The 25,156-nt window shown below is 50.3% G+C and overlaps 13 protein-coding genes across 13 annotated transcripts, besides 1 other annotated feature; 10 read left to right on the top strand and 3 right to left on the bottom strand.

The window, feature by feature from the left end:
* Positions 1-677: 677 nt before the first annotated feature.
* PODANS_7_10 (uncharacterized protein) lies at positions 678-1,384 on the top strand (the record flags this gene model as incomplete). The annotated part of the gene is made up of 2 exons (XM_001905529.1): positions 678-1,018; positions 1,072-1,384. 2 exons carry the CDS (start codon positions 678-680, stop codon positions 1,382-1,384), a joined length of 654 nt encoding a protein of 217 aa, XP_001905564.1.
* Positions 1,385-2,095: 711 nt separating this feature from the next.
* On the top strand, positions 2,096-2,777 carry PODANS_7_15 (uncharacterized protein; the record flags this gene model as incomplete). The annotated part of the gene is made up of 2 exons (XM_001905528.1): positions 2,096-2,584; positions 2,637-2,777. 2 exons carry the CDS (start codon positions 2,096-2,098, stop codon positions 2,775-2,777), a joined length of 630 nt encoding a protein of 209 aa, XP_001905563.1.
* An 876-nt stretch (positions 2,778-3,653) lies between these two features.
* PODANS_7_20 (uncharacterized protein) lies at positions 3,654-4,246 on the top strand (the record flags this gene model as incomplete). The annotated part of the gene is made up of 3 exons (XM_001905527.1): positions 3,654-3,720; positions 3,803-4,081; positions 4,149-4,246. The coding sequence occupies 3 exons, from the start codon at positions 3,654-3,656 to the stop codon at positions 4,244-4,246; spliced, it is 444 nt and encodes a 147-aa protein (XP_001905562.1).
* A 1,169-nt stretch (positions 4,247-5,415) lies between these two features.
* Positions 5,416-6,312, top strand: PODANS_7_30 (uncharacterized protein; the record flags this gene model as incomplete). The annotated part of the gene is made up of 1 exon (XM_001905526.1): positions 5,416-6,312. A coding segment is annotated over one exon (897 nt), but the record flags the coding sequence as incomplete, so codon positions are not given.
* A 161-nt stretch (positions 6,313-6,473) lies between these two features.
* Positions 6,474-7,536, top strand: PODANS_7_40 (uncharacterized protein; the record flags this gene model as incomplete). The annotated part of the gene is made up of 2 exons (XM_001905525.1): positions 6,474-6,912; positions 6,974-7,536. The coding sequence occupies 2 exons, from the start codon at positions 6,474-6,476 to the stop codon at positions 7,534-7,536; spliced, it is 1,002 nt and encodes a 333-aa protein (XP_001905560.1).
* A 58-nt stretch (positions 7,537-7,594) lies between these two features.
* Positions 7,595-7,890, bottom strand: PODANS_7_50 (uncharacterized protein; the record flags this gene model as incomplete). The annotated part of the gene is made up of 2 exons (XM_001905524.1): positions 7,595-7,663; positions 7,714-7,890. 2 exons carry the CDS (start codon positions 7,888-7,890, stop codon positions 7,595-7,597), a joined length of 246 nt encoding a protein of 81 aa, XP_001905559.1.
* A 402-nt stretch (positions 7,891-8,292) lies between these two features.
* Positions 8,293-8,363, bottom strand: a tRNA (tRNA-Gly).
* Positions 8,364-8,796: 433 nt separating this feature from the next.
* Positions 8,797-10,082, top strand: PODANS_7_60 (uncharacterized protein; the record flags this gene model as incomplete). Its single annotated transcript, XM_001905523.1, has 5 exons — positions 8,797-9,480; positions 9,574-9,603; positions 9,696-9,714; positions 9,789-9,865; positions 9,912-10,082. The coding sequence occupies 5 exons, from the start codon at positions 8,797-8,799 to the stop codon at positions 10,080-10,082; spliced, it is 981 nt and encodes a 326-aa protein (XP_001905558.1).
* Positions 9,818-11,647, bottom strand: PODANS_7_70 (uncharacterized protein; the record flags this gene model as incomplete). Its single annotated transcript, XM_001905522.1, has 1 exon — positions 9,818-11,647. The coding sequence occupies one exon, from the start codon at positions 11,645-11,647 to the stop codon at positions 9,818-9,820; it is 1,830 nt and encodes a 609-aa protein (XP_001905557.1).
* A 535-nt stretch (positions 11,648-12,182) lies between these two features.
* On the bottom strand, positions 12,183-12,918 carry PODANS_7_80 (uncharacterized protein; the record flags this gene model as incomplete). The annotated part of the gene is made up of 2 exons (XM_001905521.1): positions 12,183-12,819; positions 12,875-12,918. The coding sequence occupies 2 exons, from the start codon at positions 12,916-12,918 to the stop codon at positions 12,183-12,185; spliced, it is 681 nt and encodes a 226-aa protein (XP_001905556.1).
* A 3,833-nt stretch (positions 12,919-16,751) lies between these two features.
* PODANS_7_90 (uncharacterized protein) lies at positions 16,752-17,564 on the top strand (the record flags this gene model as incomplete). The annotated part of the gene is made up of 1 exon (XM_001905520.1): positions 16,752-17,564. One exon carries the CDS (start codon positions 16,752-16,754, stop codon positions 17,562-17,564), a length of 813 nt encoding a protein of 270 aa, XP_001905555.1.
* Positions 17,565-18,288: 724 nt separating this feature from the next.
* On the top strand, positions 18,289-21,017 carry PODANS_7_100 (uncharacterized protein; the record flags this gene model as incomplete). The annotated part of the gene is made up of 7 exons (XM_001905519.1): positions 18,289-19,057; positions 19,119-19,658; positions 19,714-19,958; positions 20,012-20,340; positions 20,413-20,490; positions 20,538-20,598; positions 20,664-21,017. 7 exons carry the CDS (start codon positions 18,289-18,291, stop codon positions 21,015-21,017), a joined length of 2,376 nt encoding a protein of 791 aa, XP_001905554.1.
* A 376-nt stretch (positions 21,018-21,393) lies between these two features.
* On the top strand, positions 21,394-22,139 carry PODANS_7_105 (uncharacterized protein; the record flags this gene model as incomplete). Its single annotated transcript, XM_001905518.1, has 2 exons — positions 21,394-21,489; positions 21,543-22,139. The coding sequence occupies 2 exons, from the start codon at positions 21,394-21,396 to the stop codon at positions 22,137-22,139; spliced, it is 693 nt and encodes a 230-aa protein (XP_001905553.1).
* A 1,188-nt stretch (positions 22,140-23,327) lies between these two features.
* On the top strand, positions 23,328-24,986 carry PODANS_7_110 (uncharacterized protein; the record flags this gene model as incomplete). Its single annotated transcript, XM_001905517.1, has 3 exons — positions 23,328-23,834; positions 23,891-24,662; positions 24,724-24,986. 3 exons carry the CDS (start codon positions 23,328-23,330, stop codon positions 24,984-24,986), a joined length of 1,542 nt encoding a protein of 513 aa, XP_001905552.1.
* Between the last annotated feature and the right edge of the window lie 170 nt (positions 24,987-25,156).

The raw sequence follows: 25,156 nt of genomic DNA, 5'->3' as shown, positions 1-25,156 counted from the left end.
GCATACAACAGATATATGAGCCTGGAGTTCTTGATTGCCACTTGCAGCTCAGTTGTCACTCCCTCGCACCTTCCCCTTGCAGCCACCTCGGCCCTCGCAACTCACATTTCAGTAGGTATGTAAGCTTTCGACGAGGAGGAGTTAATTCATGAGAGACCTGACAGTTTTTGGCAAGAGTCGATGCTGCACACTGCTGTGAATGGTATCCCAGCCTGAATTATCTTAACCCCTGCATGCTGGAGCATCACCTGCCGGCCGATACAAGGACCCCAGAAGCATATTTAAACTTTTGCTAAGCCAACCACTCGGAGAACTGCAATTACCAACCCGGCAATCTCTGCAGACGACGGCCATGTATTGTTTTCAGCCGCCCCCGCCTACCGAAACATCTGCATCGTTGTGGTGAGAAACGGTTACATCCCCGGTGAAAGAAACCCCACACTCATAAGACAATGATGAACAGCCGGACCTGAAGCCGAATAAGATCGCCGCGGGTAAAGCCAGCAAGAGTCTGGACCGTTGACGGCATTCCCAATCAGCGACGCCACGGCAGGAATGTAAAGTATATATCTCGAGTCATGAACACTGGACCGTGTCCATATCTCCCTCCCTTCCCCCCTCCCTTGCCATCGTTCCTTCAACTCCTCTCGCAAACATCGCCATTATCAGCGTGCAAAATGGGTCTTTTACAACTGGCAGCAACCGTGTTGGCTCTGGGCAGCAGTGTCCAGGCTGCCCCAGCGCACGAGATTGCTCCCCGTCAAGCGAGCGTCAAATACTGCGATCCTGTATCCACCATTTGCTATTCCGAGTGGATTTCACCAGAGAGAATTGCGTTCCGCACTGCCATTCCCGAGAATGCCACTGCCACGGCCGACTTTGATGTTCTGGTCCAGCTTCAAGCACCCAAATCTGTTGGGTGGGCTGGTATCGCGTGGGGTGGCACCATGGTCAACAACCCCTTGACTGTTGCATGGGCCAATGCTGCGACGGTTGTCGTTTCTTCCCGCCGTGCTACGTATGATTCTTCTTGTCACAAACATATCAAGCAGCAGGCTGACACGAGAACAGAGCAAGAACCTACCCACAGCCATGGACTGGCGCCACTTATACGGTTCTCGGCGGCACCGTTGCCAATAGCACCCACTGGACTGTCAACTTCCTTGCCAAGGGCGTCTCGAACCTGGGGACATCCAGACTCAACCCCTCCAGCACGGCTGCCAGCATTGCTTATGCCCAGTCCAACCAGGGTCCGTCAAGCCCATCTGACCCAGCCAGCCGCTTTGGAATCCACAACACGCGTGGAAAGTTCTCGCACAACCTCGCTCTGGGCAAGATTAGCAACTTTCGTGCTGCGGTAGCTCAGTTGGCCTCCGAGGCATAAGTGCAGGAAACGGACTTGTAGTCGAGGGCGGAATTATGTCACAAAGGAACGAGGCAGCAAAGAAAACGAGAAAGTGCCCTATATGCACTAGCTACGATGAGAAATTCAAAAGAAATGAATTATATTGAACGGTGCTCAGCTTCTCCCTTATTGGACCAACACGGCACGGTGACTCTTGTACTTCATGGAAGGAAAAAACAAAAGACCTCCACCCCACAGATATGTTCCACCACAACATGGAAATTGTTTCTACCGAGGTTCCTCTCCACCGACTCAACATAAAGGTACGACTGTCTCCTCCATCCTTGATGACAAATACTCCTTGTATCCTCAGACAAATTCCCCAGTGTTTTCCTCCGCCCTGCAACAGTGATCCCGCTAGACGGTTCGTCAAATTCGGATCTTGTCTGCCGAGGGGCAAATAAACAACTTTGAGTGTTCTCCAAATTGGGGATTCATATGAGCCCTCGGCCTTGATTGGACAATGGAGTCAAAGCGCGTGGCATTAGGCAAAAGCAAGGGGTCCGGCATATAGCACCTCGCAACGTGATGGTTTCCGTCTACCGCTTTTGTTTAGATGACCGCGGTGGAGATGAACAACAGTCTCTCCATCGAAGATCATGGATACCGTCCTGGTGCTATAAAAGCAGGCGCCATCCTCACATTTCCAACTGGTCACCAGTCGAAAACATACCATCACAAACACAAAACATGCATTTCTCCACCGTCTCCTCTGCTCTTGGCCTGGCCTCCCTGGTCTCCGCCCACGGTGTTGTCCTGAAGCCAGCTTCTCGCAAGCCAGGTGATGCCACAACCGAGGCGTGCGGCCGTGCCATGGTCAACTTTTACAAGCAAGATGAGACGTCTTATCCCGAGGCTTTCTTGAGATCCAACCCATTGCCCGACCGCAACAAGTGCAATCTGTTCCTCTGCAAGGGATACCAGTTCGCCGACAACGCCGCCAATGTCCAGTCGTACAAACCCGGCGACTCTGTCGAGTATGAGGTGTACATCAGGATTCCCCACTCTGGCTACGCCAATGTCTCCATTGTCGACACCACGACCAACAAAGTGTTGGGCTCCCCGCTGGTGAGTTGGGCGAGTGGGTATGCGGCCAGCAGCAAGCCACCAGCGGACCAGACCAAGTTCAGCGTCAAGATCCCGGAGCTTGGTGCGCAGTGTGCGGCTGCAGGTGTTTGTGTAAGTTCAATTTCTTATTCAAGGGGGCGGCAAAAGACTAATCATGAAATAGGTCCTCCAGTGGCATTGGTTTGGTGCTGGACAGACATATCAGAGTTGCACCGACTTTACGGTTGCCGCTCCTGTTGCTCCCGCTGAGCCGGCTCCGGAACATGGACACGGCCACCGAATTCGAGGACAGTCTCGCTGGTAGAATCTCGCAAAGATCGGACGATGTAAATAGCTAAATATTGTTAGGAGAGGAGTGTACCGAGAAAATATTCTGTTAATCCAAGCAGCCAGAAATGTTGGTTCGGTGACGGTGAAATGTTTGTCCATGTGTGAGTTGTTCAATGAGAGCTATCCAAATGCAGACTAGCCAAAGCTGGGGAAATTGTAAGGTCACGGTGGAGCCTGCGGGTGTGGCCCGTTCTGGAATGTGGCTGAAGCGGGGATCTGGGGAAGCCTGTCATATAACCCTAACCCAGCAAGACGGTGAACCCCCAGGACAATGTTGGGCAAACAGGACGGGGAGACGCATGAACGGTAGCGTCAACGGGCTTTCACAATGGGATCAATGCATAAAGGCTGTTGCAATCGTCTCCAAGATGCATTTTCAGATTGGATCCGGCCACAGGAACCTCATGGGCGCTGTCTCAACTGACCACCATGGAGGGCAGCAGGATGCAGAAGAGCAAGGAAACGCATGATATCCGATCGGTTTCTTGGCTGGCAACCGCCGATGGAAGTGCCAGGCCAGAAACAACCAGCTGCAGGACAGCTGCGCCTGCCATCTGCGTCCGTTCACGTCGAATTTGAAGGAGCGAGAGATCTCACGTCTCACAAACCTGGACGCTCTCGACAGATGATTGGCCATACCCCGCCCTTCCCCCGTCACCCCTTCCCATTCGTGCCATTCTCCCGCCCTCCCTTTCGTCTCCCTCTCTTCTGGTTCCCCCAATTTCTTCCGCTTCCATTCCCAACGTGTGCCTCTTCTTCCTCTTCCCTTCCAGCTTCTGACACGCATCCATCCATTGGCACCATCAATTGCCAGCTGCACCGCCCTCCTTTATTTCTCCGTCTCGTCAAAATGAACGCCTCTAGCAAGCTGGCTGGTGCCGTTGCCCGCATGGGTGCGAAGCCTGCGATGGCCCAGAGTATGTTGGACCGGCCATTAATTCTCGCACCTCCTCCTTGGTGACGTGTTGCTAACGAGAGCTTCTTTCCCTCGTCCTCCAGCTTCTCGTCTCCCGAGCTCCATCCTCCGCTCGACGTCCATTGCCGGCCGTCACGGTCTCCTCCTCAGCCAGGGCCGTAATGCCTTCGCCCCTGTCATGATGCGCTCTGCCACCCAGTCTCGCGGTGTTGTCGCCGAGACTGCCACGGCCGCCATCCTCGCTGCTGGCAAGATGCAAGGTGCCGGTCTCGCCACCATTGGTTTGTCTGGTGCTGGTGTCGGCATTGGCACAGTCTTTGCCGCCCTCATCAACGGCACCGCCCGCAACCCGGCTCTCAGGTGTAAGCATGCTCTGCCTTTCATGTCTGCCCAATTGATTGTGCTGACCAGTGGCTGTCCCCCTCACAGCCCAGCTCTTCTCGTACGCCATTTTGGGTTTCGCCTTCGCCGAAGCCACTGGGCTCTTCGCCCTGATGGTTGCCTTTTTGCTTCTCTTCGCCTACTAGACATGTCGTCTGGGGCGCTCAAGTCGGTATTTCTGAGTGTCCAAAACTGGTGGTGGAGGATATGTACATCATGGACCCTGGTCGTGTGTCATGCCACGAGGAGAAGGTAACTAGACGGGACATTGTACAACAATGGCTGCGCTGTGTTTAGTAGAATATAAACCGTGTTTGGTTCTCTTCATTCGACCTTCGACTTGCCTTGGATCTGCCGTCTCCCTCATCGCCCATCCAACACCTGGCCTTCAGAGCACCCAACAGTTACCCCACCATTCCTTCAATCGTCCCGGCAAGATACCATGCAGAAACAAATCACCATACTCTCGCCCACATACTTTTCCGCTCTCCGGGCCTCCATGTGTCCCCAATCACTTACAGAACACCAGTACCAATGTTGACATGTCGTTGAAAAAATAGGGTCTCATAGTGGAGTCGGTGGGGCGAAGAGGAAACAAGACTCAGACTACGTTAGTGTAAGGCCCACTTAGTCTGACGGGTCCCCATCCTGGAGGTACCGATATCGTGAGATGGACAAGGATCAGATAAGATGCAAATTGCAGGTGGGAAAGGAGAAAGGGAGGGAGCGCCGGTGGTACAAAAGTTGTGTGTCAAGATTCGTCACGCAATCGATGCGGTCTACCTGATGTCAACGGTGCAGGACTTTCTTCTGCAGGAAATCACACTTTTATCTCAAAGTGGGACAAAGCCAGGTGAAAGACAATCGCATTACTCAGAGGCGGCATGTTGAACATTGCTATTGTCAATCATGTGGTTGGGTTGTTGAGCTTTGAGCTTTGTTTGGGTCAATAAAGCCTTCACCATCAGCTGCAGCGAGGGATTAATTGGCAGCAGCCGCTCGTCGGCAGCAATGCTGTCAGAACGACCCAGCCTGAGCATCAAACCCGCTCGATGCAGTACTTTCATTATAAGCTTTGACTTTTCAGGACCAATTGAAGAAAACAAACTCCAAAGCCTCCGAAATGTCGCACTCTTTGTGGTGGAGATGTGCGCCTCAAAACTTGGCCCACCATCAGCCAATCCGGCTTCGGCGCTTGCAAAAACCTTGTGCGGGGTGAAAATAAGATTTGCTCTCCTCTACAATCCCCAAGGTCAAGAGCCATGGTGTCTCACAACAGGTGTGTCAACTTGGCTGTGTCTTGAAATCGCAATAGCTAATCTCATCAATCAGAACCTTCCCGCACGTTCGGGCATGCATTTTTGACCTTGACGGTCTCCTCCTAAACACCGAAGATATCTACAGCCTCTGCGCCAACACTGTTCTCGCACGCTATTCCCGCCCCCCGATCCCCTGGTCTCTCAAAGCACAACTGATGGGCGTGCCTGGATCTAGCAACGGAGAAGCGTTTCATCAGTGGGCCCAGCTTCCCATATCCCGTGAGCAGTACAAGGCAGAACAGCAGATTGAGCAGAACAAGATGTTTCCGATGTGTGAAGTCCTCCCGGGTGCCAAACAGCTTCTGGAACAGCTCTCCCAGGCAATGACAGAAGCGGACGGGAGAAAAGTCAGAATCGCACTGGCTTCAAGTAGTGTCACCTCCAACCTCAAGCTCAAGACATCCCGACCTGACATTAATGAGATGATACGATTGATATCAGAGAAGCACAGGATTTTATCTGATCATAGCCGGATGAAGGGCAAGAGAGGAAAGCCGGCTCCAGACATTTTTCTGACAGCGCTGCAAGTGATCAACGAGCAGTTGGATCCCAGCGAAGATGAGATTAGACGGGAGGAGTGTTTGGTATTCGAGGACAGCGTGCCAGGGGTGGAGGCTGCACGCAGAGCCGGGATGATGGTTGTGTGGGTACCACATCCAGAGCTGTACCAGCACTGGGCGGCAAGAGAAAGTGAGGTACTGGCAGGAACGACAGGTCTGGTCAAACTAGACGGTTTGGACCAGACAGCCTCACCAGGGAAGACCAATGATGGGTGGGGTGAGAAGCTCGGAAGCCTGGAGGAATTCGAGTACAGAAAGTACGGGATTAGACGGCACTCTGGAGATGTGGTGGGAAGCAGAATTTGGATAACAAACAAGAAAGATGGTCGGTGAAGCGGCTGAGCCTCACGTGCCTATCATGCATGTCATGTTCATGTTGATGAAAGGGCGAGAGGTGGGTCATCCAACCAAACCCCTGTCCCTTACGTCCGTATAACTCTCCATAATCCGCTGCGCAGTTCAACAGTAGGTAACTTCCTCGTCTTACTTTCACAATGGCATCGACTGCCTTCCCCAAGCTCGCCAGAAAGGCAATTCTGAGTGACGGTACAACCTATGGTTACATTCACGTCCCTGCTACTGGCAGCAAACCCACATTTCTCCTGCTCCATGGCGCACCAAGCTCCAGTTATATTTGGCATCACCAAGTCGAGCTATTACCCAAGGCTGGCTTTGGTATTTTGGTACCGGACCTTCTCGGCTATGGCGACACGGACAAACCGGAATCCTACGAGCCATATCAGATGAAGTGTCTTGTTCCCCAAGTCCATGAACTTGTGACCAAGGTTCTCGACACCCCAAAGGTCATTGGAGTCGGGCATGACTTTGGTGCCGGACTTCTTTCACACCTTTACGTGCACCACAAAGAGCTCTTCAGTCAACTGGTGTTCATAGCAACTGGCTTCATGTTTTTGGACTCGCCGTTTGATCCTGGTATGTCTCCTCGAGGTCAAACTTGGATTCAAACCCTGCTGACAAGACGCAATGTGAACAGACTCCGTGATACAAATGTCCAAAGAGATTCTAGGATACAGCACTTCTGGCTACGTCAAGGTCTTTATATCCCCTGATGGCGCAACCCTGGTTGAGAAGAATGACAGGCGCGTCGATTCGCTTTTCTATGCCCAGGACCCCAAAGTGTGGATTGAATACTTTGGGGAACCGGGAGGCTTTACCAAGTTCCTAGAGTCCGACATCGAGATTCCTGTTGCCCACTGGATTTCGCCCGCCGAACTGGAGATGCACAACAGAATCTTGAGGGCAGGAGGATACACTGGTCCTTTCAATTGGTACAAGGCTGCTGTGTTTTGTGGACCAGCCAAAGAGGATCAGGACTTGCCAGCGGAGGAGAAAACGATCAATATTCCTACTCTCTTCATCGCCACCCTTAAGGACTACGCAGTGATCACTGATATGCACATCCAAGATCTTCGTGGGCTGGCAAAAGATTTGAGGGTTGAGAAGCTCGACGTTGGACACTGGGCCATGCTCGAGGGAAAAGAAAGGGTTGAGGCTCTTCTTGAGGAGGTTGGTAATGCTCAGATCAGAAAGTTGTGATATGACTGGGACTTTGTATTTCCATTTTGACTTCTACTCTCGATATCAATCCATCTGATCACTTCTCGATACCCAAGATGTTCCGCTCGTAGATGGTAGATGTCTTTCCCGTATTGAGGTTCTCAATCTGTCACCTTGTCAACAGTGTGTTTGGAGAGATATGAAATACAAACGAACCTCGTATCTGGGCATCTCAGCGCTGGCGTTGACGTTCCGACCAGCCTGTTTACCGGGCTCAGTCAAGACATCCTTGATCTTTCCCACCGACTCGGACGTGTTGCTGTCTGGACCGCCCACCGGCTTGTAACGAACCGTGTCGCCTGGGGAGAAGCTTGTGGAGGATTTGATTGGCATCTTGGTGCTTTCTTGAGGTGATTATCCACACACTCCGCAGGGGAGGAGAAGAAACACGGTGATATATCTGCAAAGTGGACTCCCCAGGACTGAATCAGAGTGACGGCATCTCGCATTAGAATTGTCAGTATCGCGTCACTGTGGACCTGCCCCATGCCATAAAGCATTGACGTTCAACGCGGTTCTAGCAGCCAAGACGAGGTTTTCAGTTTGTCTGTCCAAGATATCTTTCTGAGATATCTTGAAACCTCACAGTCTACCGATAAGACGCTGAATGAGCTACCAGGAAACAGCACAAACCTCTTCGGCTGTACAAGATTCTATGCAAGAGGATTGGAAGCAAGCTATTCCAGGGCAATCCCAGCAAGACTGGGCTATCTAGAAAGAAAAAAGAAGTCGTGATGCATCAGCCGTGAATCGAACACGGGGCCCATCGATGGCAACGATGGATTTTACCACTAAACCACTGATGCTGGAAACTGTAGATGCTGAAATCGCAATGGACTTGGTAATCTTGACGCTGCAGCTCAGTTGGGTGCTTCCCTTTCCCCAGAGCAGCAAGTTGAGTGCCAACAGGACGTTTCAGTCTGTGAATGGTTTTTAGGTTATTCAAGCTCGTTTCTGGCAAGCTTCGAAGCTGCCCAATGATAGCATCCCACGATGGTGCAACTGATGCGCAAAAGACGCAACACTGTGGGGGGCAGCATCAGCAGTATAAAGCCACAAGTGAACTCCCCCGCATTCCCCGCAATGTCCTCCCCTTTGAACATTTCAAAAGTTCAACAAGCTGTTTGCAGAGGGACAACGAGCAGAAAATTGGGAATATATAGATAACCCTTGGTCCATTTCCAACTCCAGCAAGGCTGCAAGAATAGAAATAAATAGCCAGGAGTCAGGGGCACCAAAATGTCCCCAGCCAAGCCCCAAATCTTTCTTGTCCGGCATGCCGAGTCGGTTCACAATGTCACCAAAGACTTCAACATTCGCGACCCCGGGTTAACCCAAGTTGGCCATGAGCAGGCTGCCGTCTTGGAGGCATCCTTCCCCGACTTGTCCTCTGTTGCTGTTGTCATTACCTCCCCTCTGACAAGAGCAATCGAGACGACACTCGACGCCTTTGGCTCGATTCTCCTCGGCGGCAACAACCTGATACTGGACCCCTACCTCCAAGAGCGAAGCGACTTGCCCTGCGACACTGGCTCTCCCATCTCGGTGCTCAAAGAGAGATTCCCTTCATTTCCCGATGTTGTCTGGTCCAGTTTGGCTGGAAACGCTTCGGGACTCGATGGTGACGACTGGCTGGAAAAGAAGGGCGATTATGCGGCGGACGATGAGAGCGTAAGCAAAAGGGCGGAGAAGGTCAGGAAGATTTTGTGGAATGTTGCCCAGAACATTCAGCAGGCGCAGAAGGAGGAAGACAAGAAGGCCGCCGAAGAAAGGGGGGACTTGAAAACGAGCATCGTGGTGGTTACACATGGGGTTTTTATGAAGTTTTTGACAGAGGACGAGACAATCGATTTGCCAAAGGCCGGATGGAAGGATTACTATGTGGGAGAAGCCGACAAGTTTGATGGAAAGGGCAAGAGAATTGTTCTTGCGCCTGTTCCCCTTGCCGAAGATCCTTGATCACTCCTTGAATTAGCTGAGCTCCAACATTGGTGTGGGCATCTAAATGTTGTCGAGCCTGTAAAACGATCACCGCCTTGCAGACAGGTGTTCTACATCAAACAATAGCAGAAAGCTTTGCAGAAAACATCCAACCCCTTCTACATGCCTCGCCGTAACAAGAGTTGTTTACAACAAAGAATCCACCCCATCTAACTAGTAACACCACCCGAACCCCTGAACCCCTGAACCCCTGAACTCCTACCCAACCCGACTTTAACAACCGAGCCCAAAGCTCTCTGCTGTCAACGGACAACTGTTCCTACAAGTCTTCTATCTCAAAGCGAACCAGCAAGGTGCAACCTGTCTCGTGCCCTTTTAGGTCCAGCATCCTGAGGAATCCCCACTCCCGCTGAACCACATACAAAACTCGTACTGCGGTAACTGCCAAGATGGGATTGCTTGCAAAAGAATCGTCACTCTTGATAAAGATGCGCAGAAACACCAGCTCGTCGTCTTCAAACTCCCATTCCAGAGTTTCATCCCAGATCGGATCCGTCTCAGCTGGACTGTCCTCGCTCGAGTGAAGAGCAGCCAGGGCAGATCTCAGCCCATGCTTCTTGTAACCTGACGTCTTCTGCTTTCTCTTTGACTGCTTCAACGATGTGCCATCCTTCTGCACCAATGAAACCGTCACGTACGGCTTGAGTACCGAATCCCTTCCTTTGGGAACAGGAACGTCACTAGCTCCGGCCACGTGGAGCCTCAGTCGTTTCCTCGTTTTGACCAATCTTCCACCACCCGAGTGCTGAAGATGCGCGGGTTTGAGGACATAACCCGTCGTTCCCGCAAAGAGCGCGTCGTTGAGCTGCATGCTGGCGTCGAAACGCTGCCAGTTTAGCGCTAGGATTTGAGCTCCAAGTGCCCAAAATGGGACGGGTGATAGATTGCGTGACGAGATTCTGGTGCCTTTGGGGAAAACCCTCATAAGGTGTTTGCTGTTGTGCCGCTGTATTGCTGCTGTGTTGACATCGTCGGTGGCATGCCGAGCCAAGCCCGCTTCCGATATGTTGATCAAGTGGTGATGCGGCCTGTTCCTGAGGACGCACTCGCCGGCATACCATGAATCATCGCCTGGCTTCACCGACTGGGCATAGACGCCTAGCTCTTCCAGCTCGGGGATGATTATGGCAGCTTCGGTCTCCCTTTTGCGGGCTTTGTATTCCTCTCTTTCCTTTTTTGCCTCTTCCTCCTCGTCAGAAGAGGAATCAGAGGAAGAATCGGATGTGTCGATCTCTCCGGGGAGGTGATACTCGACAATGACGGCGATCTTGTTGCCCAACTCCTCAAGGCGCACGTGGGATTCTGGGTCCGACTCGGACTGTTCTTCGTGTCCCTTTTCTCGGACTGCTTTACTCAAGAGTCTGTCACCAAAGACTTCCTTCATGATCTGAACAAGCCGAAGCTGCCCATTTGAATTGCAGTGATTCTCGAGAGACAGGAGAATAGGTGCTGCTTCTGCGCCAGCAGACGTCTTGTAGTCAACAAAGTTCCTAATGACCTCGCAAACCTCCCGAAAAGGAACATTCGAAACCAAAGTATAGCCATGAGTTACCTTTGGCTCAGACGGGTCATCGGGATTATCCCACGCGTCTATCTCGACGCAGCGTGCCCCAGCCGTCAGGATAGTCCTGTAGGCATCAGCATCAGATTTGCCGTACAGTTGATGGGCCCTCAGGTAGGTGTTGTGCGAGGAGCTGATAAAGTACTCGGTGAGGGGGTGAGATCTGTCAAACACCGACGCAGGCGGTATGACCATAGGCTGGTCGAGCAACGTTGCTAGCCCCTCGGGGTCATCCTTTGAAGGCAAAACACCTTGTCGAGCAAGAAAGGACTTAATGGCATCCGACACCATCAGATCATGGCGGGTGTGGTCAAACGCAGAGTGGCCGCCTCCTGCAACAGTGGTGTCATCGATATCCTCGCCGATGTCTTCCTCGTCCTCATCCTCTTTGGATCGCTTGGACGACTTGAAGGGGTTGAGCCTGCCAAGCTTGGCAGTAAGACGGCGTGTGGGAGCAGACGGTTCGGTGGGTTCAGACATGGTTTCTGGGTTGGATATTGACTTAATGGTTTTCGTGAAATGGCTCATTCGATCACTTCGCAAAGGCAATATGGTCGCGCCATTTTATACCTACGGAACGCAGCACTTCAAGTCAAAGGCAGCGGGGTAGCTGACGCCAAGCCGCATGCGGGTTATCGGCACAGGCTGGACGGAGCAGAGTCCAGTTAGATGACGTGTGCCAGGTTAACGGTGGAGAGCGCGGAGCGTGTGGATTTGAAGAATATTCTGAGATATGTACACTGGATGAGCTGGAGCTAGAGTGTGTATTGATGCAAATCCTGTTCAGGGGTAGGAGTTCCAGGTCTTCTGCAGGTCTGAGACGTTAACCGGGATACTCCCCCGACCCACACTGCATCAATGTCAACACATGGGAATAGCAAAATCACCTAGATATGGCAGACTGACGAAAAAGTCTAGCATCAACAACGTCGACCTCATTCACTACACTGGACGCCTACCCAAGAAACAAGAGCTCCCCAATACACAACAAAACACCACCCACGACAACGCCCCACTCCGTACACTAAACACATTCATTTCATCTCGTCTAGACATGACCCTCTCACCACAATCCAAGTATGCGCATCTTTCCAGCAGCCGCCTCGACAACGCTCGTGGAGCTCACTGCCCCGCCACCTCCTGGGCCTCTCGAGGTAAATGTGACATTAGGTGCGATTGTGATGGAGGTTTCGACATCAGGGAGATTCGTCGAGGTCTCTAAAGTCGGTAGCACGGGCGGCTCGGAGCTGATGGTCACTGTGGTGGTCTTGGTGAGTGTTGGCTCGCACTCATCTGTTTCGGTTTCAGTGATGGTCGTCGTCTTGGTTTTGGTGCTGTGACCAGTGTAGGTGCCGTTGTGCCACGGCTTGGTCTTGCTGGTGAGGGTGGCAGTGGAAGACGGAGGTGTTGAGTCCGTAGATGTGCAACCTGACTCCTGCACAATAGCCCAGCTGGTCGCGCACCAGATTCCGCTGCAACTTTCCGAGCATGGGTAGTCAAGATAGACTGTAGGGATAGGGGTAGGGCAATTGCAGGACTGCGTAATGGTTCCAAGCACAAGACAAGCTGGAATAGGGCAGCTGGCGCAAAGTTCCCGTGTCTGAGTAACAGTTGGACATCCAGTCTGTGTGTGGGAGTAGGTGATGTCGGATGGGAGAGGGATAGAAGCGGTGATCAGGGGCGGGGAGAGAGCCTGGGATCTAGAGGAGGGAATCGTCAGCATGACTAAAACATGGGAACTAATGAGACACCTACAACCCTGTCACGCCTATGGCAGCAAACATGAGAAAGTGCTTCATGATTTCTGCTCAGTGAAAGTTGAACGAGTGACTGATTTGAGACGACTGTCTGGACGTATAGAATACCGAAAGGGTGATGGTAGTAGAACATCGGCAGTCAAAGGCGGGCACAATCCTCAACTTATATCTATCCGGCACGCGTGCCCCCTCCATCGTTCAAGGTCGGACTGCAAGGTATCGGGTCGGTTGCATATACCCTAATAGCGTGGGTTGGGTGTGCAGTGGCGTGCCGAGCGATGCAGGTTCGCTATCCCAATCCGTCGAGCCAAGACTTGTCTTCTCGTATTCAGGGTCCTTATCAACCGGGGTCGTGTTCAACCATTCTCACGAGCGCCACGTTTTAAGGAAGAGTCATGGGATTTTCTCGTTTTCATGACGAGGTTACGGTTGCGAGTACGGAGGTGGTTGGGAGGGACTTTGGAACTGGAAGGATCGTGGAGTTGACCACTTGACGTGGTACACGAAGTCAACAAATCAATATAAGGGTGGGCGGCTCGGTGAGCAAAATTTATGTTTGCTTTTTCTCAGTACGGCACAAGCCATCGCAGGTGTCATGTAAAAAGGCAGCACGTTTGGGAATTGCACAAACCGTTTGATAGCTGCCAGACAAAGTCCAGTTGAAGAAGATGCGGTATCGCGACGAATACGCGACATGCTTCATAGCGGTCTCTTTGAAGCATCACCTGAGGACACCTGATCCGAGGCACTGCGCTATCTATAGAATTTGGGGTGATAGCGTATTGCCGGCAGATGCTTACTTTTTCACAGGGCGTGGTCACCGCAACGTTGCCTCTTAGGATCAGTCGACATTGTCTGCATGATTCACTGAGTACCTCCCCAACAAGTACCAATGGGTCAAGGCCAGTTACATACAATATATTTACGCCATGGGGTGCAAGATTATGCGGTAGCGAGCCTTCGGGCTTTTCTACCTTACGTCTTTAGAGTGCCTCGTTGAGTGACCTGAGCGTCCCCAACAAAACAATAGGGAATCGTACTGGAAATAAGGACATTTGCAGATAATACTCGACCTCTTAAACAACTAATAGCCCTTGAAAACTAACCAACAGGTCTTAAAACAGTCTGTAGATTGGCGAGGAGCGTGCTTCTTCTTCAAGACGTTACCAGCTTGTGTCAGTCTCTAAGGTACCCTTCTGTCCACAATTTGGCTGACAGGGTTTTTTTCTGTACCTATGTAACTGTGATACTTAGACAGGTAATTGTTTGGATACAGGAATAAGTTCTTGGTAAAGCTACACTATGTGATGGGAGAGGTTGTTGCTGTTGAGTGTTTCACCAACTCAGTAAGGTTTGATGTACTATCTACGCGTAGTTTTAAAATTCACAATCCTGGGTCAAAGTAGTTCTAGATTACATTCAATAGAGTCCAGAGGCGCAATTATATTGCTTAGCTTCCCCCTTACATAAAGCTGCCGTCACAAAGCTTGTCCATACTATGGTTTGGTTCTGGCAACCACAGATTCCACGGGTCATATAGATAGCGGATTTCAACCCCTCCTTGTGAGCTATGTCAAGAGAGAGCACAGTCTGAAGATACAGGGTCAAGTCTAGCCCCATCCAGTTTCCTTCAGCGCTGGTTCATCTCATTTGAGGATGCAGATGTGCTAGAGTGGACTCTCTACCTCAAACCCACGGGTCTGCTTTTGCAAGAAAAGACTGCTTGGAGTAGCTGCTAACAAATTGCCATCGTAAACATTTTTATATTTATTCAACATCACTAGAAAAGGGTGTTTTGAGTTTGCTATAACGTATATTATAAGCGAGTCGTACAGTCTCCACCACGACGCATCCTCCTTACACCTAACATTAATTTTTTCCATAACCCAATATACCTCCTACTTCAAAGGAAGCCAGGATACTCTTAGCCCTTAAGACTCTCTAAAAAGACGAAAAATTAAGTCTCCGAGCTATAGCTAAGCTTTATAACGTACCACCTATAACTCTCTCTAACCGACGCGCCGGCCGGCCTACACAACGCGATACTACACTTAAATCGAAGAAACTTATTTAATCCGAAGAGGAAGTTATTATTTATTATATTATTAAACTATTTACGTAAGTTTTTTTATTAAGGTTACGTAGTATAAAAAATATAATTAATTAACTATTATATATACGCGATACGCCCCCTATTAATAAACTTTAAATATATAATTTCGTTAAATATTAATTATAGTTCCGTACGCGTTTTACGCGTAAATATAATTATTAAAAAGCTAAATACGAGAATTTAAAGGTTATTACCGAATAATTTATATTTATATAAAATACTAAGGTTAAATATAATATTATAAATAATAATATTTATAATTTTAATAAAATTAAATTTATAATAAATATTATTTTTATAAATATAATAATTATAATCTCGGATAATTTTAATAAAATAAAATTAATTTAATTTAATAACCGTAAATAAATAATAGTAATCTAAAAAATTAATATTTTCGATTAAATTATTTCGCCCTTTATTATTTTAATTATATAATATTATTATATTAATTAATATATTAAATATAATTTATTATTTATTTAATATATTATAATTATTAATAATAATTAAATTATTAATTTAATAAGTTTAAATTAAATTAAATATTTTAATTATTATATAACGTTTTATATAAAAAATAAATACCGGTTATTAATCCTTAATAATTATAAAAATTATTATTTAATTAAATTTAAATATTATTATTAATAAAATAATATTATTATATTTTATATATTTTTATATTTCTCTTACCTCCTTTAATTATTTAATATTAATTATTTTAAATTACTAAAATATATATACGGCCGCTAAATCGAGGGTTTAATATATATATATATTAATTATATAAATAAATTTAAATTTTTTTATATTTTTTATAAAATTTTTATTTTTATAATAAAAAAAAATATATAAAATAATTTTATAAATATTAGTTTTATACTATATAATTTAGAAAGAATATTTTTTAAATTAAATATAATATTTCGTACGTTAATATCCCTATCTTTAAAGCCGGGTACGGTATTCCTTTAAGTATTTTAAATATTATAAAACCCCCGAAAAACTAATTTATACTTAACGCTTATTAAAATTTATATTATTAATTATTAAAATAATTTTCCGACTTTAATATTAAGTACTATAAATTAATTTATTAAAAGTATAATAATTATAATATACTAAATAGCCCTCTTATAGGTAAAGGTCTCTTCGCTCCGTAAAGCCAATGAGGCACTAAGTAAGCGCCGGAGAACTAAAAAAACACGTGTATAGCTCGGAGGATCACTTACTGTGCAAGATGCACAGGATCTACTAGACCAGAAGGCCGTGGGTGGGGAGGTAGTAGAAGAAATATAGCCGGATGGCGGTAATGCAGGGGGGGCTCGTACGACGGTTCGGTGCTGTGGTGTGTGCGGCAAGCCTGGCCATAACGCGCGCACTTGCCAGGAGGCTGGGGAATCATCTGATTTAGCTGTTTCTGATGTAATTGTAGTTGCTTCCTAATGTTGTTGCGGTATAATTGAGGATAGTTGTTGTAGGGTGGTGGAGACTGTACGACTCGCTTATATGTACGACTCGCTTATAATATACGTTAAAAAGTAGCACAGCTCTGTTCGAAGAGGGTACATGATGGCTCGTGCTGTCACATTTCCACATACAAACAGGGCTTTTCATCCCGTTTCTTGGGGTTTCTTGCATTTATGAGCGTGTATGAGAAGTTTGCTCATTTCAAACGTCCGATTGCTAGAACAAGCGTAGTACCTATCGAGCTCAATTCTGCTAAGACTATCAAGGGTGTTGCCAAGACGTCAGTCACATGGAATGCCAAGTGTGGCCGGGACCTCGGTGTCCACCGTCAGAACTGAAAGGACGAAGCTCGCGAGAACAACCAAACCACACTTCACTTTATTTCTCATCTTCAAAAACCCCAAACTCAACCATGGCCACCAATTCTTACACGGTAGACTCGGCTGTTCTCGCTGCCTCCATTGGCTCGGCAGTTATCTACCAGGCCATGGTCCGCGCAGCGCCGAGCTTTTCGCGCATGGTCATCAAGACAGCTTCGACAGCCCTCCTATCGATCTTCACCTACCTTCGCGGTGGACCAGCTCTGTTGGTGGGTGCTTTGGCCCTGGGCTCAACAGGTGACGCTTTTCTGGCATGGAACGATGATACATCTTTTCTGTTCGGTCTGTCGAGCTTCCTGGTTGCGCACATCTTGTACATCATTCACTTTCTCCACGCCGGTCCAGGTGCGGGGGATATCGTTTCCAAACTCCAAGTGCTGCAAAACGGCGATACATGGCGTCTTGGAACTGCGGGGGCTTTGGGTATGTTGGTTCCCGTTATGATTGTGCAGCTGATGCCCAAGGTCGGCAAAGACCTGCGAGCGCCAGTTGCCGTGTACTCGTTGACAATTCTTGTCATGGTTTTGATGGCGCTCACGTTGGAGAGCAAAGAGATTGTCACCGGAGCGGTCATGTTTGCAAGCTCAGACTCGATTCTGGCGGCGGGCAGGTTCTTGGTTCCGGCGACATCTGCACACCAGGGCTGGATGCATCATGCTGTTTGGGTCTTGTACTATGGTGGGCAGTTTCTGATTGCACTGGGGGCCGTTGCAAGAGTTTGAGGGTATTCGAATCGCTGCGGATTTTAGAGTTGAGGTTTCACAATGTTGCCAGATGGTCCTCGGGCTTTTTCTCCATGGCAGGGTGGGGGGTCGGCGAGGCTCCTTCGTTGGTCCAAGGGTGGCAGCGATGATGTCAGTGGCCGCCGTTACACATGTGGGTGGTGGGGAGCTGCAAGAGAGTTGCAGGAAGCTGCAAACCAAGCTGCGTCACTGAACCCTTGGGGAGGAGGACGATCGGAGGCGAAGTGCCATTGCTTCTTGGCATCTGCACACCATGGTTGTATCATCTTACTTTTATCATACACACAAAAGATAAGCCAGTGCAGATAGATGTCAATGTCATACACCGCTAATTTGCAGGATGGTGTTGGTGTGTGGCTGCTGTTGGGTTCCATGGCCTTCGTTATCTCAAACGAAATGCTTGCAGATCAAGATAAGAAGGGACCACAGCCTTGGGATGGCAGAGCATCGTCGATCGTAGAGAGCAAGACCTACCACGACTTGCCTTTGTGCCACAGTGCATGTCATAGAGCAGTGACTGCCTGCGCGCAACCATCCGTGGGACCTTCTTCTTAGTCCGCTTTCACCCAACCATCGTACCTTCCACGGTTTTCCGGGCCCTTGTCTCCAAGCTTTTTCGAGACCGAGAGTCGTCCAGAGTCTGAGTGTTTCCAAATCAACCTAACCACGACAGAATCCTTCGACAAACCATCGCAACGTCAAGATGGCCGACTCTCGATCTGGGCCCCAGCCTATCCACAGCCGATCTCAAGGTCGCCGCCAGTCTGTTTTGTCAGAGTTCATCCCCGAAAGCCTGCCATACCCCCCTTCATTTCTAGCGACTTCCCCGATTGTTCGCGAAATCTTGACCAGAGATATTGCCGAGTGCTCCTCGGACGACGACTCCCAAACCCAGGTATCAGACGCCGAATCACAGACAGATGGTCGTCCAAAAGATGCCAAACTCGCCTTCCACCCCAACGGCGTTGCCTACGGGTCTGGCTACTCGACTATAGCTATTCAAGGATTGGACCGGCCCGTTCCCAATCCGCGCGAGGTCGAAGATTCTCTCCAGGCAGAGATAAGTCTCCTACGCGATAATGCTATTCTGCCACCAAAACATCCACGTTCTCAGCGCAACAATGTCTTTTGGCGCCTTTATCGACGACTTTTCAGCACCAAGATCAAGGACCACGAAGACCCGGAGCCCATTTTCCAGGATGCCCCCGCCGCTGAGACAACACCTCTCCTCGGAGGAGGAACACCCGAGGTCGACGAGACCCTGCCGACACCTCCCGCCGAGGAGATTTACGAGCGGTTCGAAGAGGCTGTGGCAGCCCAAGCCATCAAGACGACTTGGCAGAGAGAGACCAAGACATTGGTCCAGTACGCAGCTCCCCTGATTGTGACCTTTCTCTTGCACTACTCGGTCACTATTGGGAGTGTCTTGACGGTGGGACGCTTGGGAATGGTGGAGCTGGCCGCCGTGAATCGTGAGTGCTCCATTCATGCATCACAGCAATTGCCAGATTACTAACAGTCACCTCTTTCCAGTGGCTACCATGACGGCAAGCATCACCTGCTACGTTCCTGTTCAGGGCCTCTCCACCTGTCTAGACACGCTTTGCGCCCAGGCGTACGGCTCGGGGCACAAGCATCTCGTCGGCCTCCAAGCCCAACGGATGACGTGGCTTCTCTGGATCCTCATGGTGCCCATTGCTGTGCTGTGGTGGTTTTCGGAGCCTATTTTGTCCGCCATGGTCCCAGATCAGGAAACGGCCTCGCTTGCCGCGCTCTTTTTGCGAGTTCTTATCGTAGGAATGCCCGGAGTCGCAGCCTTGGAGAGCGGTAAAAGATTCGTCCAGTCCCAGGGCTTATTTCATGCCACGACGTATGCCTTGCTCATCGGGGCGCCCGTGAGCTTCGCTCTCAATTACTTGTTTGTCTTCAAGTTTGACTGGCACTTTGCGGGGGCCGCCACAGCGATGGCCATTACCCAGAATCTCTTGCCGCTCTTGTTGGTGGCATACGTGCGGTTTTTGGATGGCTCTCAGTGCTGGAACGGTTTGACGCGCAAGGCCTTTAGTAACTGGGGTGCGTACCTGTTTCTGCTTTTCTGCCCCTTTTGAGGCGCTGACATTTAAAATAGGACCCATGATCAAACTGGCGCTACCTGGTATGATCATGATTGAAGCACAGTTCTCCGTGCTGGAAATCTTGACAATCGCCGCTGGCCAATTTGGGACCGCGCAACTTGCAGCACAGAGCGTGCTTGTCACCGTCACCTCCACCTCATTCAACATTCCATTCCCGTTGGCCATTGCCACATCCACTCGAGTCGCCAATCTCATCGGGGCGCACCTAAGCGACGCTGCCCGGGTTACTGCCAGAGTGGTATGTCATCCTTTCTGATTGGTACAAGTTTTTTTTGCTAAACCTTTGTAAAGGCCATTGTCGCAGGATTCATTGTTGGTTGCTTCAACCTGACCGTATTCGTTGTGCTGAACGAGACCATTCCACGCATCTTCACGGAAGATGACGAGGTTGTCGGCATCGCCAAGCGCGTAATTCTTGTCTGTGCTTTAATGCAGATTTTTGATGCCTTGGCTGCTGTGTCTCATGGCATCTTGCGCGGCGTTGGCAGACAGGCCATCGGAGGCTATGCCAACCTGTTTTCGTATTACTTGGTCGCCTTGCCCATCTCGTTGTCGACGGCGTTTGCGCTAGATTGGAAGCTGAGCGGGCTTTGGACAGGACTGACTATGGGGCTTGCCGTGTAAGTGGACGCTGATCTTTGAAGACATTGAAGACAACTAGGAAATGGCATTACTGACAAGGTATTAACCAGTGTGTCGGCACTCGAGCTCCTCTACCTCTACAATGCTGACTGGGAGAGTGCTGTTGCCCAGGCCGAAGAGAGGATGAAGTCTGAGGATGTTTCGAATGAAGCCAAGCTAAGCCCCGCGTAAGGAGGTGCAGAGTGTGGATGATGCCAACAATATTGAGGGCATCTTCTTGGGCTGGAAAAATATTTGTTTAGTTTTAGATGGGTGCCGGAAGCTGACCTCGTGAGGTTAATGGTGTCACCGACTGGACAAGGGGAGGCTTTTCGAGACTCTTTACAGCTTGCCATGCTTGATCAACCCCATATATTTGATTATAGACTGCTTTGTTCTTAACCAGGCATGTATATGCATCGCTGTATCAAACGGTTTGATCCAGGCTAGACTGAACAGGGTCATGAAAGTCCTCCCGCAAGTAAAACCCAGCCCAGATGATGTTTCCATCAAGCCCACGGCCTCGATAGAGATGAAACCGATATATTACCCTACCAACTACTTACCATCCCATAACCGGCCTCTTTCACCGCCAAGACTGGACACCTTAAGTGTTATGTTTGCAAGATTGTGCTTAATACATGTTCTGCCGAGACACAATTGCCGAGTTTCTTGAAGTGGCCCGCATTCGGTTTTCAAGATTTGAAAATGAACTGTCTCACATCAATACGATGGTTTCATCGGCCTCTAGTATCTGTCCTGCCAACCCCCTTGCATCAAACCACCACATTCCAGTCAACTATCTGAGCGGGCGCGTCGCGGGGAAGGACAACTTTCGATAGAATGCGGGCACCCGCTGTTACAAAACTGTGCGACAATCGCTCGGAACGAAGCAGTCGCGAACGGAAACAAACTTGACCGCCACCGAAAACGTTTTTAGACTGCTCAGAAAACAATCTCTCACAGGACAACAAATTGTTAAAATGACAGACTATTCATCAGAAGACTTGTCGCCATCGCCAATGCCCACTACTCACGCTCTCACATACACCATGGCGGCGCCTAGTCAGACTTCAGTACTCGACATCAGTGGCCGCTGGCGCTTCAACCGAAAGCTCTCTGATAATATGAAGGAGGCATACAAGATGGTACGACTTTCGTTCCTGAGGCATCGTTTTGTCGTGTTGTTAACATGGAGCAGCAAGGGACATCTTTCTGGACTCGGAAGCTCCTCTCCTTCATGACCATTGAGCAGGAATACATCAAGCACCCTTATTGCTTACCCTTCTCCGACGATGTGGTCTTTAGCTTTCAACAGACCGTCCGCCGCCCCTGGTTTGGTGGCTTCAGGTTCAACATTCCCATGAACGACAGCATGTACATCTTGGACAACGAGGACCGAGCCGTCGTTCTTCCCGCGCCACTAGGGCCGGTGCGTGTACGATGTCGGTATGATTTTGTCAACAGAACACCAACGTACACAACAGGGGAGAAAATGACAACGGAAAAGAGCGGTGCTCAGATCGGACAGATGGCGTTTGAGTCGAGAATGGAGACGGATCCTGATGTCGGCCTACCGGAACGGGCCGTCATGATCGAGGTGATGGAGAGTTTGAGTCAGTTGGGCAAGGGCGCTGGATGGAGGTCGAGTGTCGAATGGGGCTTCGAGGTGATTGCTGGGGAGAAAAGGCTGGTCAAGTGGGCCGTAACCGTGAAAGGGAGCCAAGTAGCCAAGGTGAAGATGGTGTACGACTATGTTGGGGAGCCTATTGCACGCTCTGGCCGTGGCCATGTGTAAACACACTATACTGTTCTGTTGCAGGATGATTCCCGGGAGATAATGATACCCGCTGATGGCTGGGTCAAAAGAGTATAGAATAGCATGTCCAAGTGTGCTGGCAATGTCAACAATTGCTCAAATACTGTTTATCTGTCAGGTGGTCTTCACATGCAACCAACAGGTATTCCCCACCTGAGAGGATTTAGCAAGCCAATCCCCAGGTTCTTGGCTTGACCCCGGAATTTCTCGGGCGCAAAAAACAGAAGCTATTGAAGCCCAGGATTGCGATAATCGCGGGGCATGGTGTGATGTTTCTCTGTCAAAAGGGACACGCTAACCATCTGTCTAAACTGCAGCGTGTTCTTGACAGCTCCACGGGCGTGGAAGACTCTGCAGTGAGACGTTGAGAAAGCACTTCCAGCGCCGCGGTTCGGGACAAGAGCTGGACCCCCACTCTCTCATGCCCAATGACGCCAAAAAATGCTTAGCTCGACCCTGTGTCGGAAAACCGTTCATGTCCATTGGCCAATGCCAGGTGCTGCACAGGCCACCGACTCACGTGCCTACCATTGAAGAAAAAACGACCTGGAAAATCAGATGGCTCCAAAACACTGTGAGACTGTCTGATACCTAGTACCGTGGAACGAATAACAGGAGAATGAGACACCGCTGAAGCCACCTGCCACAGCCTCGGGAGCCCAACTGCTTGGCTGTTGGTTTTGCAAGCACAAAAAAAAAACACTGGAATACCTGATACCTTAGGCACCCCACACTGTTCCTAGATAACAGTAGCGCATGCTGTAGCGCTTCCCCGGGGACATGGCTCACCTGGTTGTGCCTGCCACTCCGGGTGCTTGGCTCCCCGGGGAGCAGCTTATCTGTACGTAATCAGAGGGTACCTCGGGCAGGATGCAGCTTCCTACATGGCTTAAATCCCACCCTGATCCTTTCGTCGTCTCTTTTTTTTGTGTTTGACAAGGCTCACGTTTCTCCTGCCGTCTGCAAAATTCTGCGTCTTGCGCCAGCTGTTGTTTGTTTAGCCGTCCGACCCCCGAACCCATCTCGGCCCGGCCCCGCAAGAGCCCCAAAAACCACCCGCCAATGAGCCCACAAGCCGCCACCGGCGCCGCCGCCGTTGTGGCCGCCCCCGAGATACGGGCGTCGTCCGGCAACGACTCTGACGATGCCGATGGGCTCCTCGAGGCCATGGGCTACAAGGCCGAGTTGGTGCGCACTCGTTCCACTTGGCATGTCGCCTTCATGTCCTTTGTGCTCGCCTCGATCCCCTACGGTCTCGCTACGACGCTCTACTATCCGCTCCAAGGCGGCGGCCCGGCCGTTGTCATTTGGGGCTGGGTCATCGTCTCCCTGATCATTCTCTGTGTCGCCGCTTCGCTGGGAGAAATCACAAGCGTGTATCCCACCGCCGGAGGTGTCTACTACCAGACCTTTATGCTTGCGCCCGCAAAGATTCGCAGGCTCAGCGCCTACATTTGCGGCTGGTGCTATGTCGTCGGCAACATCACCATCACTCTTGCTGTGCAGTTCGGAACCACCTTGTTTTATGTTGCCTGCGTCAATGTCTTTACCAACTCCGAGGGCGAGGAGATCTGGGGCGCCGAGACATACCAGATCTGGCTGACCTTTTTGGCCATCACTTTGCTGTGCAATGCCATCTCGGCCTTTGGCAACCGTCACTTGCCCCTCCTCGATGTGAGTCTCGCATCCCGTGTCATGCTTGTCTGTCGCTAACCTTTGCTGTTCTACAGACCTTTGCCGTGTTCTGGACCTTCGCCGGCATCCTTGCCATCCTCATTACCGTCCTCGCCGTTGCCAAGGAAGGCCGCCGCTCCGCCGAATACGCCTTCACCCACTTTGAGCCCACCTCCGGCTGGCCTGCCGGCTGGTCGTTCATGGTCGGCCTCCTTCACGCCGGGTATGCCACCTCGTCTACCGGTATGGTCATCTCCATGTGCGAGGAGGTCCAGCATCCCGCCACCCAGGTCCCCAAGGCCATGGTTATTACCATCCTCATCAACACCATTGGCGGGCTCCTGTTCCTCGTACCGCTCATGTTTGTTCTTCCCGACCTGGCGTTGATGGTGCAGTTGGCACAGCCTGTCCCGGCCATCCTCAAGTCTGCCGTTGGCTCCGAAGGGGGTGCCTTTGCCCTCCTGGTTCCCATCATGGTTTTGGGTATCCTTTGCGGTACCGCCTGCACAACCGCTGCTTCGCGCTGCACGTGGGCCTTTGCTCGCGACGGTGCCATCCCCGGTTCCAAGTGGTGGAAGGTGGTCAACACCAAGCTGGATGTTCCCCTCAACGCCATGATGTTGTCCATGGCAATTCAGATCATTCTGGGTGCCATCTACTTTGGATCTCCCGTAGCGTTCAACGCCTTTTCCGGCGTGGGTGTCATTTCCCTGACCCTCTCGTATGCCGCCCCCATCGCCGTGTCCATGCTCGAGGGCAGAGCCCAGGTGAAGGGCGGCAAGTTCTTCTTGGGCAAGTTTGGCTGGCTCTGCAACATCATTGCTCTGGGTATGTTTCCCCTTGGCAGCACCTGACTTCTCGGTTTTCCACATGCTAATCATCTCTGCAGCCTGGTCCGCCCTCGCCCTTCCGCTCTTTTGCATGCCTGCCCTGCTTCCTGTCACTCCCGAGACGGTCAACTATGCTCCTGCTGTCTTGGTCGGCTTCGTGGCCATCGCGGCTGCGTGGTACGCCGTCTGGGGTCACAAGAACTACCGCGGCCCCCCTACCGAGTCCCTTGGCGTCCAGCCCGTGTCTCGGGATGGCGGTGTCGTTCCGGGCTTGTCTTCTGGTCCTCAGCAAGCGTCTGAGCCATCCATCAAGAAGGACTAAGTCCTTCGGCTTTGAAGACCAAGTCGATATTCCGTGTGCATGTTTATTCAACGTAACGTATAGTCGCCGGGCGTTTTGGGTGTGTGTGCAATGTTTCAAGTGAGTGCAACTGAGGCTCAATAGATACTAATGATCATGATGGTTGGATACCCTAAGGAGATGACGGGATG

Source organism: Podospora anserina, chromosome 7 (assembly GCF_000226545.1).
Source record: "Podospora anserina S mat+ genomic DNA chromosome 7, supercontig 3".
In the NCBI taxonomy this organism is placed as follows: Eukaryota; Fungi; Ascomycota; class Sordariomycetes; order Sordariales; family Podosporaceae; genus Podospora; species Podospora anserina.
Note: the sequence above shows the minus strand (reverse complement) of the source record. Positions and strands in the feature narration are given on the sequence as shown.